The sequence below is a fragment of the Helicoverpa armigera genome, chromosome 20 (assembly GCF_030705265.1).
Source record: "Helicoverpa armigera isolate CAAS_96S chromosome 20, ASM3070526v1, whole genome shotgun sequence".
Lineage (NCBI taxonomy): Eukaryota > Metazoa > Arthropoda > Insecta > Lepidoptera > Noctuidae > Helicoverpa > Helicoverpa armigera.
The window spans coordinates 7,281,736-7,298,767 of record NC_087139.1 but is presented as its reverse complement, the minus strand read 5'-3'; the positions used below and the strand labels follow the sequence as shown (position 1 = coordinate 7,298,767).

Below are 17,032 nucleotides of genomic sequence, written 5' to 3'. Positions count from 1 at the left end.
AAATAAATTGTTAATAAACAAAGTTTTAAAATACATGTATTGTTTCTGTTGGTTTATGTACGAATTTCAGCCAGCCCTCTTAGTTACAGTATCCTTTGCTACTTATATGAGTTAGATGGGGTCACGTAACATATAAAGTTTACGATTGTTGGAGTGGGTCCAAGAAATTCACGTTGTATGCCTCAACCAGCATGTTTTGATCTCCATAAAACTGTTAAGACGGAGAAAAAATTATTGAGTGTAAGGCGTAGTGTGAGTTACAATAGAATTACACAAACACACGAGAGCAAATTACGACAAATTCTCTCAATCAGTGCATTTTATGAGCTTGAAATTGTTTGTTATTTAAAATTCCTAAATTTTCAGTATAACATTTTAGGCCTGAACCTGCGTTGAGTAGGCACGGGTGGAGTGTAGGTATGTGTGTATAATTGTATGAATACAATAGTGCTGAGTAGTACCTACTGCATGAGTGCATGCGCGATTCAGGCATCAAACCCAGAATTCGGGAGAAAACTTTCGTAATGACATAATGTCTTTAATTAAGTTTAGGAAAGAGATTAGTTTAAAAACAAATGAGAAGTCACATCCTATCATGACAGCTTATACCTACCATGTGTAAACCTACCTGAAGTTGAAATATCTGTACAGTTCCCCAAACATTTTGATGTTTGAAACTATGTTCTTACCTGAAAATATTATAGTTGATTAAAGATCAAAATTATATTTCTACGTTCAGCAGTGGTCAGATTTTTGTTTGTGGGTTTTGTTTCTTATACCTACCTAAGTATTTATCTCGCTGTCCGAGTATTAAAAAAAAATCACCTGTTTACTGGTCATTTAATAATAAACCTCTACCATCTTATTATAAAACCTGGTCTTTAAAAGTAGGTACTCCATCGCCATCCAGAAACCTTCAGTTAGTGTAAGTATTATTGAATCTACAAATACCTAAGTGCTACAATTTTTAAACGGTTTTTAAACGGTTTTTAAACGGTTTTTAAACGGTTTTATATTTAGCTCACCCAGTTTGTTTTATTATTTATTCATTCTTGGGTCAAATTTAGTAATTCAAATTTCACCCTCTTCCTGTCAACCGATTAATCTGAAATTTTGTATACACCTTTAATTCCGATGACAATACAATATAGTAATATCAATAACATTGTAAATCCAATATGGCCGCCGGCACAAAATGGCGGATAACGTAGATTTTATCAATCCCATCAATATGGGTATCAAATGAAAGGGCTCAACAAGCAAAATACAATATACTATAAAAAAATGAAATCCAAGATGGCGGCCGCTACAAAATGGCGGATAACGTAGGTTTTATCAATCCCATCAATATGGGTATCAAATGAAAGTTCTCAACCAGTAGAATACAATGTACTATATAAAATTAAAATCCAAGATGGCGGCCTCTACAAAATGGCGGATAACTTAGGTTTTATAAATCCCATCAACATGGGTATCAAATGAAAGGTCTCAACAAGTAGAATACAATTTACTATGCAAAATTGAAATCTAAGATGGCGGATAACGTAGGTTTTATCAATCCCATCAATATGGGTATCAAATGAAAGGGCTCAACAAGCAGAATACAATATACTATAAAAAATTGAAATCCAAGATGGCGGCCGCTACAAAATGGCGGATAACGTAGGTTTTATCAATCCCATCAATATAGGTATCAAATGAAAGTTCTCAACCAGTAAAATACAATGTACTATATAAAATTAAAATCCAAGATGGCGGCCTCTACAAAATGGCGGATAACTTAGGTTCATTTGATACCCATGTTGATGGGTCTCAACAAGTAGAATACAATTTACTATGCAAAATTGAAATCTAAGATGGCCGCCGCTACCAAATGGCTGATAACAATTTTTTATCAATCCCACCAATATGGGTATCAAATGAAAGGGCTTCACAAGTAGAAAACTGTCAGTAACTCCAGCGGGGCCCAACAGGGCCAAGACCTGCCTGGGCTGCGAGATTGTTCGAAAGAGTTACCACGGCCCTGGTACATAAAAGGCCTACGACGGAACAAAACGGTTCTTAGTCAAGAGTCTGGCACTCCCTCACCGCTGCTGACCCACAGCAGGAGAGGTCATGTGATGATTTTTGGGGTCGTTAAAAAAAAAGTATCTGGAAGGGCTATGTATTGAGGAATTAGATTGTAATAAATTGTCAGGTAAGAGACCGTGTAATAATGATGCACTAAATGAATTAGATAGAATGAGGAATATTCGGTAGGCATTTTCATTAAATACTAAAAACTAGAAAATAAAAATCGGTAAAAACTTTTAAGTTAAACGGTTTTATCTTATGTGCACTGAAAACTAGAAAATAAAAAAATAGTTACTTACTTGTCAACCTACGTAGGTGGTCCCGGTCATATTAGACTAAAATAAAAACGTGGGGCCCCTGTGAAATCCTACCTATGGCAAAGCATATCTTTATACTTTGGTAGATCATGAGCTACGGCTGATTATTGATTGTCAAAATCTCCAGTTACGATTATAGTAAGTCGATGCAATCCACACCTATTATACCTCTAGAAGAGAGTACTACAGCAATAGTTAATAGGCCCCACGTTTTTATTTTAGTCTAATATGACCGGGACCACCTACGTAGGTTGACAAGTAAGTAACTATTTTTTTATTTTCTAGTTTTCAGTGCACATAAGATAAAACCGTTTAACTTAAAAGTTTTTTTACCGATTTTTTTTATAATGGAGAATAAAAAAAGGATAGGTTTGTTACAATTCCTTAATGCAATAGTGATCCCATTAGGCCTAGCGGTACGTCAATGACAAGACGTTCAAGAACGTTACATTTTACTGGAGACCACTTACAAAAAGAAAATAACATTACAATACAATAGATTGTCATGTATCCCCATATAGATTCTTGTTTTCTTACTCTTTATAGGTTCTGGAAATGTGTGTAAGTATTCGGTAATTCTAATAATATTATTACAAAGACAATATTTTCTTTTGGATTGTTAACTTAGCGGTATTTTTGTAAATGGCTTCAGAAAATGGCGTTTTGGCCTAGTTTCTTAAAATTTTATCAGTTAAGAATAATCAAGGAACATACATACATTTCATGAAATAGTTTACGTAATTTTATTAGATTTGTTGTTATTTAATAGTGGGTTCTGCCAGCGGATTCAGCTGTGTCCCATGGCAACTAATTTGTTTAACCGGATATAGTTTAAACTGCAGCCTCACTCGACAAGGGGGCTATGACGCCTTTCTACTAGATGAGACAGACAGCTTAATATTAGTGTTGGTAACAAGTCTAATCCTAAAGAATAAAGCTTTCTAAAATCGAGTTTTTAAACATATTCCTTTATATGTATTTTTTATCGAGCCCGCGCATACTGGGCACGTAAAATCTCAACGAGATGTAGGAATCTAAAATATTGAATACTGAATAAAACATACTTGTGTGTATAACTCTCACGTACCGCTATATAGACCAGTGAAACGGATACAGGAATACATTAATTATAAAAACCTCAATCGTATGTTCACCTTCTCGGTATATGTATTAAAGCGTATTTATATGATAACTGTACTGAGTTTTTTGATATTTAGTTTTAATTTATACACGACTAGCTTGAACCCGCAGTTTCAGCCACTCTCCTAACTTACTTCTTGCCTCCGCGTATAAAGTAGGATCTCACATACATATTTTAAGTTATACTGCACCAATCTAAACGTGTGACAAATTTTAGTTTATTGCGAAGCGTGATTGAAGAACCAACATCCACACGCAAACACATTAATTCTTACTAAGGATAATGATTCAACATCGCAGCTATCGTAACGTTACAAAGTTGGCTACGCCGACCGTAGCAACAACTTAACCAATTGTGAATGAAAAGAGGTAGGTAACACCAAAATCCCAATTGATTTCACTCCTCTCATTGTTATAATAAACTCACAAAAGGTGAGTACGTCAAAGGACCGAAGCTAAGTTAAAGTATTGTAAGCTCACAAGTTAGAAGTTCTTTTGTTTGAACAAGTACTCTTTTATTAAACAGAGGAGTAAATCATAAGAATATTTTTTAAGAGGATTTGTCTGAATGGTAAAGCATAACACAGGCAAAATAACGGAATAAAACCGTGAAATTAATATAAATAAATGTTGTGAAAAAACAGCAGCACATTAACAAACAATTTCTATTGAAACCATTTGAACAAGAAATAAGAAAGAGTTTATATAGTTAGTGAACAAAAGCTGGTGTGGCTGTGACTAATGAACGTGAAGGTGTCACGAAGCTAGGAAATATAAGCGGAAAGCCAAAGTGCAGGTAGATCAGGCGCCTTCTAGCTCAAATACGTATTGTGAGAATGATCAAAACGATCAGTTACGAGTGAACTAACGAAGCGTAGAAGTTCTTTGACACAAAATTTTTTTTTGCTACCAAAAATTATCGGGTTCAAAGAAGGTGTATAAAAACGCAACATTCCTTATACCCCGAAAATACGCATTTTAGCACACTAATTTCTTAGGAGATTTTCTGTTATGTCACCTCCGCTTGTCATTTTGTTCTCCATACGACAGGTCCCTCGTCACGACCTACCTACATACTTCATACGGAACCTTTCAGTCACACGCAGACAGAGCATTTCCATATCATTTAATTTTTTCCTTAAAGTCCCAGTAGGTACTTATTCTACTTTATGATCTAACCCGTGTCTGGGGAAGGTGCTTGTCTACCTATTCATTTTCTAATTTGGTTTATCGGCATTCAACCTATGTATGTAAATGTAACGAAAAACTCTTATTCGAATTTAAAATGCCTACGAGCTAGGGTTTGTTTGATATCACCGTACCATGTTATGCGGGTCTCAAACATGTGCCTATGTTACCTATACTACGATATTTTACTAAATTGACTAAACAGGCCAAATTAAACACAAGAAAAACTACACAAAGCTACACAATTAATAACCATGACATAACGTAAATGTAGGTCCTTTAATTTGAATAAATTACACTAAGACTACCGTATTTAAGATTATTCGAAGTACAACGTTTAACTTAAGTATCAGAATCATAAAATTGGAAGGCATTATGCTCGTCTGACTTTCCTCGTCATTTGTCTAATTTAGACTGATGGCTGAACCTTCGAAAAGTTTCTGGAGTAAGGAAGGTAATATCTATATTCCTTTAAGTAAGGAATCTAGGAGATTTTTGAGGGTTTTTGTTGAAAACTTCTGTTACAATTAAAGTCGTTATAATTGTCGTTCATCAAAACAGACACATTTTTGTAAAGAAATAATAATTTGTCCTGTCACCTTTGTTTTGCTGTATTATTAGTACCTTCTTTCATTATTCAGATATAAAACTGTATTTATGTTCGCGCAGAAAATTAATGTATCTTTATGATCTGTTTCATCGTCGTAATCAACATTATATCTGGCATGTGTAACGATTTAATGCTTCTCATCGGTAATAAAAAGTTGTTGTTTACATTCCGACTAGAAAGTTAATCAAGGGATTTGATAAGGTACGTTAAATACTGCACCTCGCGCGACTTCTTTTCTTTCTCTTTGAAGAAAATACAAAAACAAATAAAATGCGCATTTCCTCTGAAAATAATGTTCCTAGTCGGCCGCAATCAAGCAGGTAAAAACCCTGTCTGTTCCGTTATTAATGGACTGACTGCAGACAAGTAGGTACTGAATCAATTTATATAATACAAAGAACATTGTGAGTGACTCCTCTCACGATTGCCTCGCTAAAAATGAATGGTTTGTGTCTGCTGATGACAGGAGTCAACTGTTTTGCCCGTTTTGGCGTATTGCCCTTGATATGGATCCAAAAAGGGGCGCAGTATAGTTGTGCACAAACTGGGTCATTTTTTGCCGCTTTTGTTCCTTTTTGGTGTCATGTTTATATAGGAGTGTGTAGGAACAATTTTTCTTTGTAGAAATTCGTCAATTCCAGTTTATAAGTATATCATTACAGTGTGTCATCGCGATGCTTGACAGGTAGGTATGACAACCAAATGTCGCCACTTACGACGAAGTAGTTATTTAACATTTATTAAAAATTCTTTTCGAAAATGAAAAATAAAATATATTATTGAAGCAGTCGGCAACTTACCAGTGGCGAAGGGTGGTTTAATGAAATAGGGAAGCCGCAGCAAAAAAAAAAAACTGGGGGGGAGTACTCTGGGATGGGGGGGGGAGGTAATGGAGGTAATTTCTCAGTCCACCTTTTAGCATTGACTGAGAGACTGATAGTTTGAACATGTTTTCTCGAGGAATTCGGCAGATTATAAATATCTATAAAACTTTATTATCTTTAGTTAGGTATATTAACTACTAGAATCTGAGAAAACTTGGCACTAGAAACAATACATTTTAAGTATTTAATTTACAACGGCCTGTTAGCCATTGATATTTATCGTAGGTATTTATCCGTCAGGACGTTAGTAATTTTAATATAGACGTAATATTGGTAGGTAATTCACCCGAGCGGCGTGCCCGAGTTTTATAACACGTTTTTATTCTCAAAACTTAACCTTGAAAAATAAGTTCCTTCCTAAAGTAAATAATCTGTCGGATCGGAAAACAGTCTAATGCAATAAATGATATACGTACATTAAAAAGAAACCTGACGCGAACTGTCTACGTATCAAAGTAACTCATTTCAACGTAGATATCTCTATTTTCACTACGTACACACACTGTAGCACTATACCTACTTGTACTGAGTACCATGTCACACAGTGCGATCGCGGGGATTAGTAGGGAGTTAGGGCTTATACGCACTATGCGGGTAGCCGCATTACGGCTAGCCGCGCGGCTGACCGCAGGATGCGGTTGCGAATGCGGCCAGCCGGATCGCGGGCAGCCGCATTCCCAACCGCAACGTGCGGTTGAAGAACCGTTGCGATTTGCGGTCATGTCGATCCATTTCAAAGATGGACGTGGAAGAAGTTGCAGCCATTTACTACATTTACACACGTTACGTAAAGATGAAAAAACAAAGAAGGAAGTACTGGGTGCATCCTTATTTGCAAACACGCAATATTTTTCGAAGAACTAACAAACAGTCACTCAATGACGGGCAGCCGCAGACTGAACCGCACAGTGCGTATAGCAACCGTCCGGCTGGCCGTCACTCGGGCCGCAGCCCTCCGAGCGACCGGAGCGGTCTGCGGGTAGCCGCATCGCAGTGCGCATAGAAATGAATATTACGTACATAATTCTGCTTGCGGTTAGCCGCGCGGCTAGCCGTAATGCGGCTACCCGCATAGTGCGTATGAGCCCTTATGATACTGCCAACTAATTAATCGAAATTATATTCTTGGTGAATCCATAAAAAAATCCTAACTAGGGTCATTAAATCGCGGAGAATCTTAACACCGCGATTCAGGATTTGCATAAAAATGCACAACGCCATCTATGTTAACATAATGTAACTAAAATACTTTAACATAAAATATTGTACACACACGAACTAGGTATGTTATTTCCAAATGATACACACACTAATAAATTCAATTAAGTAATACAAAGAACAAATTGTTAATGGTATTATCTAAAACAAAATAAGAACAATGAGAGTGAATTTGTCTGATTTGTTTGTTTACATATTTGAGAGTTCTAAGCGCTGTCACTCGCGCGTAGACAGATATAGCTACTCTACTCTTGACGCGTTCTTTCTCGTTCACTCGCGAGTTTTGATTGGTGGAAGCCGCTCCGTGAGCCGGGTTACCGCTCGCCCTTATGCCGCGAACATCGCGCGGCGCGGCGTGGATGACGTCACGCAAGCGTAGTTTTGTATGGAGGAGGAAGCCGCGGCTTGTTTAGTAGGAGCAAAATGTTTCAAGTAATTTATAGACAATTTTTTTTACGGTGGTAGGCGTTTTGTTATACCTACATATTTAAATTGTGTGGTTTAAATGATTATATTAATTATACCTATACCTATATTATAACTTATACCTATGCTTCTTTCTTGAAATTCGAAAGGGAAGCCGATGGGAATCGGCTTATATGGACGCCTCGCCACTGCAACTTACAAACACTTCACACCTACACAATAGAAATGCAAATTCATTTTTAAATTTGAATTAAAAAATATATTTTATTAAAAATGCTTCCTTATTATTTTAATTAAATATTATGAAAAAGAAATTGTATTTACAAAAAGAATCCTTATTCCTATAATTTGAGGTAAATATTTTTGGATAGAAAAATGTTTTATGAAAAAAATGCGTGGGAATTTAAAATATTTGCTCTTATTTTTTATTGTGAAATATTTAACAATGACAATCTATTGTTACGAGGTGTGATATTGTCATTGTGTGTTAAATTTGAGAAAATATTTTTGGTAATATTTTATTTGTTTATTAAATAAAAAAATGTTTTTTTATTCTGAAATATTAAAGAGTTTCCAATATTCCACAACAATGTATTGTTATGAGGTGTGATATTTTCATTTTGCGTTACATTGTAGGATTTAATTTTTGAGATTTCTGGAATATAAAATGTATTTTTAATTCTTAAATTATTTCCTTACTTTGAAATATTACTTATGTTGATTTTTTATAGCCATTTGAAAATAATTTTATTAAAGAAATTGAGCTTTATTTGATGAAGTCATGCTAGTCGTGGGAATCGATCATAAGGTCAGTGACCTTATTTTTGTGACGAGTTCCTCCGTGTTCCGAAACTTACGACAAATTGGTGAATCCCGTTGTCACTTAAACATCTTTAGCAGTTGTTAGACAGTAGATGGAAGCCAGTAAGTCTAACAACTAGTCTTATCAATATTGGGTTGATATTGGATTGCCCGGGTAACTGGGTTGTGGAGATCAGGTTGGCAGTCATTTCTTGTAGGTACTCAGGTGTATCAGATGAAACTGGTAGCTAACTTAGGTCGGAAAGCGAGATGATTTGAATAAACGTAGTGTACCTAATGCGAATTATAAACGGTAACCAGGAATACAAAGAATGCAAATCAAAGCTGTTCCCGTAAGTTGAGTTCTGACTGCAGACCTCCGGGCGCCGATATTGAAGGAAATTACTGGAAATTGGAAAACTCGCCAACTACCAGTTCTCATTTTGCTTAACATTAATAAAGTGAATGTTTTATTTTTCACATGAAATATTAGGTACCTAAAATACCTTCATTATCACTCTTGTTCACTCATCTCAGTCCACATTCTTAGTCCCAGAATGTTAAGTAGATAATGAAGCATTTAATTCAGTAAGGCCTCTTCCGTGGTTTCGCATATTTTATGAAAATCTTGAGAGATACTTAGGTAGATATAATAGATACCTACCTAGGTACCTACGTAATCAAACTTTAGGTGCATTAATTAAAATGCTCTTAAAATGTTTGCTCTCGCAGTTGCGAACGATACCGTCATTTGTAGCTAAATAGACGGGTCAATGAACTTGCCAACTGTTCACTGTTTAGGTACTAGGTACTTATTCTTTTGAAAATTCTACAACTTATCTGGCATAAGTTTGTAAGAATTTGCTACTTTTTCACACAAAAAACCATGAGATGAAACATTAAAGTAGGTACCTATAGATAGATTTGTTTGAAAATAAACAGGTTTGAGATGCTGTTTCTCAGCTAAGAAATTTTGAAATCCCTTTGGGCGCGACGTGAATCCAATCTCAATAAATATTCCGCTGAAAGGAGCCGATCATATCTTTATGAAGTTTAAACTTATTACACTTCTGGATTCCTGTTGAATGGAATTGGGTGATTTCTATGCTTTTAAGTGACTGAATACTTTACGTAACTTAGATGTTTAATTCACTCATCACTTCCTTTTCAATCACAGCTAAAGCTAGGTATTACCTAAGAATACCTTACCTTTAATATTTTCGGTTACCTACGTACCTATTCGTAATTTAGTGATGTGAAAATAATGGTTCCAGGTGAAAGTGTAGACTCACATTAACGAGTTTTTCCTGGGAGCTAGAGGCAAAGAACTCGCGTCATTACATCGATGGCATCATGATGACGAGAAGGCACGGGGCTTGAAGCCTCGAGAGGAGCTCCGTCAGCTCCTAGTGGCGGCCAGTACCTATATCTATAGCTACTCGACGACTAGCTCAGAAGAAGGCCAGAGACGCCGGTGCTGTGCCGCACAGACAGGGAGCAGGACGCTCGGTGCCACCACGTACAGCTTGGGAGGAGCAGCGCCGTGTCCTCATATCTAGGTGCAGAAGCAGGCGATCTGTCGTTCTGCTGGCTGTAGTGCGGAGGATGGTCGCCACTGCAGAGTCGTGGGATGTAGGTACCTAGTGTCCTTCTGCGAGGACGTGATGTCGCAGAAGGACGAGACACTCGTGGCGCGCGTGTGTCGGCGCGTGCCCCTGAGGTGAGGCACGGGGTGGGGGAACACCTCACTACCTCGTGCAAGAGATGAGGCCCGAGCGAGGGTCACTAGTGTGAGGACAAGGAAGAATCTGGATTCCCGCGGCCTTGTATCAAATACCACACGCTTAGCTCTGAACTTTTTCATCAAAAATGTTGGAATATATAAACCTATAAGTAAGAACCTATAGGTACCTACCTAATTCCCAATAAGATGATATAATGGGCAGGTGTATTATGTTTATGAAGTATCTTCGAGACGTGCTGAAGACAAAGCTGATGAAGTTTTTCAATTAAGTTTAGCACGTCTACTTCAACAATGTTCTTATACCTAGTAGTTGGTACCTACCTATGATACTATATAAGTACCTATATATTTAGTGATTTAGGAAAACTTATACCTACCTGAATAACAAAGGAAAATGCTTGCTGCAGGTAAATTGCAGCTACAAATCAAGGAAAGCAATAGTATTTGTATGCAGAAGCAATATATTGGTTCTACACTTGCGCGCGTTACAGTACCGGCCACTATAATATTCCATTTAGGTTCCGTATAACTAATTACACATGAACAATATATTTATTACTTCTGTTATTAATTTTATTACATAAGAAGTTTTACTTACATACATAACACAAAAGTAACCTCTGTCTGCCTTCCCTTTAAACCTCTCAGACATAGAACACGTGTACCTATACCTCCCTTTAATATTGAAATGTAATTGTATACAATACCAACAATAGTCGGTTTAACGTCTATCCACGTGTTACAGCAACATGTGGATTACAAATAGAACACTCACACATGATGGAAAGTCCATTTCCATCATGAAAACTGCCGGAAAAGATAAAATAAAGGCAGGCATAAAGTTAACCAGGCTCGTTAGCACGTTCACCATTTTTAATGTCTGTACGTACAATACATACATATCCCTCAATCATTTACTAGCACGTTTTCAATTTAATTTGGGTTTTTATTGTTTGGTGCCGTGCAGTTCCCGGTTTCGAATAGAGCTGACCCATATCATCCCGTGGGTGTCGTAAGAGGCGACTAAGGGAAAAAACTATGGACCCCGTGCATAATACTCAGCACCTTGGGTCGACCCTCAGGCGGAGGGAAAACCGCCAACAAAAGCATTCCCAAGGAGGGTTGACGTCAGGCAGGCGGCCGGTCATAAAAATATAGCCAAATCTATTAGCAATATGTCCAGTGTAATAGATGTGAGTGATAGGGCTAGGGCGTACCCCCCAGGCGACGCGCAGGGCAGCACCGGCCTGTGGAAGTGGACAAGGGTTTTGCACCAACCCGGGCGGGGCAATGTAAGCGAGCCCGGAAGTAAGATTGAGGTATGCAAGTTGGAATGTTGGAACGATGACTGGAAGAGCCAGAGAGTTAGCGGAAGTGTTGAAGAGAAGACGAATAAATGTGGCATGTTTGCAAGAAACGAAATGGAAAGGTACGAAAGCTAGAGAAATTGGTGAAGGATACAAGTTTTATTATTGTGGAAGTGATGGGAAAAGGAATGGTGTAGGAATTGTCTTAGATAAGAATCTGAAAGAGTGTGTGATGGAGGTAAAACGAGTGAATGATAGAATAATAGTCGTGAAATTTGTGTTAGAGGATTTAATACTAAATGTAATTAGTGTGTATGCACCGCAAGTAGGATGTGATGAACGGATGAAAGAAAAATTTTGGGAAGACTGGGATGCAGTTATGATGAATGTGCCAGTAAATGAACAAGTATTTGTGGGGGGCGACTTTAATGGCCATGTTGGCAGAATGAGAGGGAAGTATGAAAGAGTGCATGGAGGGTGGGGGTTTGGTTGCCAGAACGACGAGGGTGAAGCCCTGTTGCAATCGGCTACTGCGTTTGATCTAGCAGTGGTCAACACGTGGTTCCAGAAGAACACGGAACACATGGTCACCTATAAAAGCGGCCCACATGCCACACAAATTGATTACTTTTTGGTTAGACGCAGTAATTTGAAGAACATAAAAGATTGTAAGGTTATACCGGGTGAAAGTGTAGTCTCGCAACACAGACCCCTCGTTATGGAAGTGGCGTTTACAATAAAGTCAATAAAGGGCAAAGAAAAGTTACCTCCAAACATAAAATGGCACAGGTTGGAAAAGGCCGATTTGGCGGAGGAATTTAGAAATGCGGTGGTAGATAAAATAATTGAAATGGGAGATATGAATGAAAGGAGTGTGAATGAGTGTTGGAGTGAAATGGCAACGACTATAAGGATGACTGCGAGAAGAATTTTAGGAGAATCGAAAGGAAAAGGTGTGATAGAGAAAGAAACATGGTGGTGGTCTACAGAAGTTCAAGAGGTGCTGAAAGAAAGTGAAATTCAAAGAATGGGACACACGAGAATAATGAATGTGAAAAGGCAGAAAAGAAGAATGAATATGATGCATGGAAGAAAAAAAAGACCGTGGCTGTTGCAGAAAGCACACGAAAACCAGCAGCCCCGGTTAGCTAAATCTAGAGAGAATGACGAGGGATGTTAGCAAAATTAAGTGTGTAAGGGATGGAATAGGAACGGTCCTCTCGGATGACGTGAGAATAAAAGGAAGGTGGAAGGAATATTTTGAAAGACTGATGAATGAAGAAAATGTGTGGAGTGGTGTGCTCCACAATAAACCAGTAAATGAGGGCCTAGTCAGAAACATTTGTGTGGATGAGGTGAGAAAAGCACTGAATGGAATGAAGAATGGCAAAGCGCTAGGACCGGATGAAATACCAGTGGAAGTGTGGAAGTTATTGAAGATGAATGGATGGAAGTGGTTAGCTTTATTCTTCAATAAGTTGTTGCAAGAGGAAACAATACCGGACGAATGGTGCAATAGTTTCCTGGTGCCCATTTTTAAGAACAAGGGTGATGTGTTGGACTGCAATAACTATAGGGGAATAAAGTTAATGTCACATAGTATGAAAGTTTGGGAGAAAATTATTGAAAGAAGGCTGAGAGAAGAGAGTGATATCTCACGAAACCAATTTGGTTTTATGCCTGGTCGGGGTACAACGGACGCTATATTCTGTATTCGCCAATTGTGCGAAAAGTACAGGAGCGCACACAAGAACTTACATATGGTGTTCGTTGACCTCGAAAAGGCATATGACCGGGTACCTCGTGAGGTTTTGTGGTGGGCCCTTAAGGAGAAAGGTATGCCAGGGAAGTATGTGCAGTTGATCCGAGCGATGTAGGTACGGCAGATGCAGTACACAAGTCCGGTCCACAGCCGGCACTACCGCCAGTTCCAGTGTAGGCGTTGGCTTACATCAGGGGTCGGCGCTCAGTCCTTACCTCTTCCTGTTATTAATGGACGCCCTTACAGCGGACATACAGGAGGAGGTCCCCTGGTGTATGCTTTTCGCCGATGACATTGTTCTGGTGGGGGAGAGTGGGCCAGAGGTCCAGAGCAGATTGGAGGCATGGCGGCTAAGACTCGAGACGGTGGGTTTAAAGGTCAGCAAGAGCAAAACAGAGTACCTACATTGCGATTTTGGCGGTTTATCAAGACCCATGACCATAACCCTAGCCGGCATGCCCCTACCAGTCTGCTCCGACTTCCGGTACCTTGGTTCACTCGTCCAAAGTGACGGTGAGGTGGATAGGGACGTTACGCATCGGATCAATTCTGGATGGATGAAGTGGCGACAGGTAACAAGCACCATTTGTGACCCACGGATGCCCCTCAAATTGAAGGGCAAAATTTACAAATCCGTAATAAGACCTGTCGTCCTGTATGGCTCAGAGTGTTGGGCATTGAAAAAGAAGGATGAGAAAAGAGTGCATGTCGCGGAGATGAGAATGCTGAGATGGATGTGTGGGGTTACCAGAATGGACAAAGTGAGGAATGAGTATATCAGAGGAAGCCTGAAAGTAGCGCCAGTGACAGAAAAAATGAGAGGTCAGCGTTTGTCGTGGTATGGGCATGTGATGAGACGGTGTGAAACGCATGCTACAAAGAGTGTGCTAAGTATGAATGTGGAAGGATGGAGAGGCAGAGGTAGACCGAGGAAAAGATGGATTGATTGCCTGAAAGAGGACATGAAGCAGAAGGGAGTGGATGTAAGTATGACGTCTGACAGAGAGGAATGGAAGAAAAAGACATGTTGCGCCGACCCCAAATGACTTGGGAACAGGGCAGGAAGATGATGATGATTCGTTGTGTTTCATTGTCGGTGCAAAGAGGGCGTCACTCTGCTTCAGACCAACTGATTCAACGGGAGGTTTCGATTGCCTAGGCCGAGTATAGTGAGTAGGTATACTAAACGATTAAAAAAAATCTTTCACTTTTGAAAAGCTGCCTAGTATACCTAGGTATATGCCTGGTAGGCTATATTTTATCTCGGACACAGAAGAAAGCGTCATGACAAGATAGTCACCCATCCAAGGACCGACCTTGCTAATCGTTGCATTACCTTATCTTCTACCTTCGATCGCCTTCGCCACGAGCTTTTCCTAAGTTCCGAGCGTGGGAAGTTCCCACGACTATCCTGAATTAATAAAATAAATTATTTCTGTAACAATACCTACAAGGAAAGTATTTCAAATTACAAATACATTTTATATTCCAGAAATCCAACAAATGAAACCCTACAATGTAACACACAATAAAAATATCACACCTCTTAACAATAGAATAATATTGGAAAATATTTAATATTTCAGAATAAAAATACATTTTATATTTAATAAAGAGATTAAAATATTACATCAAAATAATTCCTATAATACACAATGAAAATATCACACCTCTTAAAATAAAAATAATTTCTTAAATAATTTAAAGAAGTTTTTAATTTTAATATTCGAATTTCCAAAGCATTTTTTTATAAAATAAAATTCAAATTTAGAAATTAAAAATACATTTTCATTTCTATTGTGTAGGTGTTGACCGTTTGTAAGTTGCGCCGACTGCTTTCAATATTATCGTAATGTTCATATTCAAAAAGAATTTCAATAAAGGTCAAAGGACAATGGCCATACCAAAAATTTTTGGTATACTTAAACGGACGTAAGGTGGTGTAATTACTGTTTTGAAGTTTTATCCTCGTGGTGCAGTCAGTTTTAAAATAAATTCACATTTTAGAGATGGTTAAATTGATTTATACTTTGTTTATGTCTAGTGCCTCAGTTAATACAACACAGCTCTTATAAAGAAACAATAAGAATCTCTAAAGCACGCTAGTAAAACAGCGAACAATTGAGAACACTCTCCGCAACGTCACGATCGTGACTCCCGTGTGCTGCTGACTGCATAGTATTCTGTCTGGCAGACCATCAGCTATCGAACGTCAAGTGATGAAGTTACTGAAAAAATACGGAACCCTAAAAACCGAACACGTATTTTCAATTTTCAGTAAATGAAGAAACACAAATAGATAACGTGTAGGTATGTACGTAGGTAGGTACTAGTACTAGTTACTACTTAAAGTTGACAAAATATTTCGTTAAAAATGTAGTACCTAATTCCTCCTACGCCGATTACAAGAAGTAAATTAAATTAGAAACAAATCTTGTAGCAACAATGTAACACCGTTAGTCTTCTAAAATGTTAAGTCATAAATTCTATTAAGTTTGTCGTAATACAACGTGCACATATTATAAGTTTCCAGCCCCACTTCACTAATTAGCGCAAACTTTAGTTCCCTCCGCCCGAGTCCGTCGGTCGCCGCTAACTTTCACATTTATTTAGTTTCCAGTTCGACTCCGCGATAAACGCTCAGTGCCCGAGATACGCCCAAACACAAATAAAATAAAAACAACTGCTGTCGTTTTATACAAGGAAAAGGTTAAACAACCGTTTCTTTTTACTGTTTAGGGTTTTGTAAACTTTGAGCAGTTTCAGTAGCTCGATATCTTTGCTCACCGTTTACATGGCTTGTAAACAGCATTAAACATGAACAGACGAGGTCGGCGGTTAAACATTCAGTAAGAAGGAAACACTCTCCTTAAAGTAGTCGTGCTTGCAGTCACAAAGGCTTACTAACGTCCTTTCTATCTAAGGATGAGCTCCATAGTATCCTGATTCCTGATGTTAGTATTCAAGAAATAATTCAGTTATGTGCTGTGAGCACGGATCGAGTTGTAAGTAAGTGGACGGACGAGATGATTAACCAGATTTCAATTAGGTACTTAAATTATGTTGAATTTTGTGTCTCTTTGTATGTAGGTATCAATTAAATATTTATCATAGGATGGTATTGCATATTTCTTGTCCTCTGTTAGCCATGCATATTTAACGGCAATATTTAAGTTTTGTATCTATATTTAGTTAGACCATACGTCACAAAATATAGGTTTAGAATGCGGTAAACCTCAATATGTCTTTGATGCAGTTGGAGCAGAAATCTAGGCTTGATATAAAGCTGGTGCGATATTGCGGGCCCCGGGCTGCAGGGCCCCGGGCCCCGGGTCCGAGCGGGCCGCAACAAGTAGCTCACGGTGACCGCACACACGCTCTACTCGTGTTTGAAGTCAGACTTTACATGTGGAATTCATATTGCTCTTTTGAAAACACAGTTATGTAGTTCTGAACGTTATGATTTTGTCGTTTATACCTACAGCGATGAAATATGTATAAGAGTCGTTTTAAAGGTTCTTGAAACCTAATTCTGCTTTCAAAGTAGATATTATAGCAAGAG

The 17,032-nt window shown here is 38.2% G+C and overlaps 1 protein-coding gene across 2 annotated transcripts in view; it reads right to left on the bottom strand.

Annotated features, from left to right (window-relative positions):
- LOC126056246 (uncharacterized) overlaps nt 1–683 on the bottom strand; it is a 99,339-nt gene extending 98,656 nt beyond the window's left edge. For both annotated transcript variants that reach the window (XM_064039842.1, XM_064039843.1), the window contains exon 1: nt 629–683. In XM_064039842.1, coding sequence (XP_063895912.1) covers nt 629–663 — 35 coding nt within the window. In that variant the 5' untranslated portion in view covers nt 664–683. The remainder of the gene's footprint in view (nt 1–628) is intronic.
- Nucleotides 684–17,032: the final 16,349 nt, after the last annotated feature.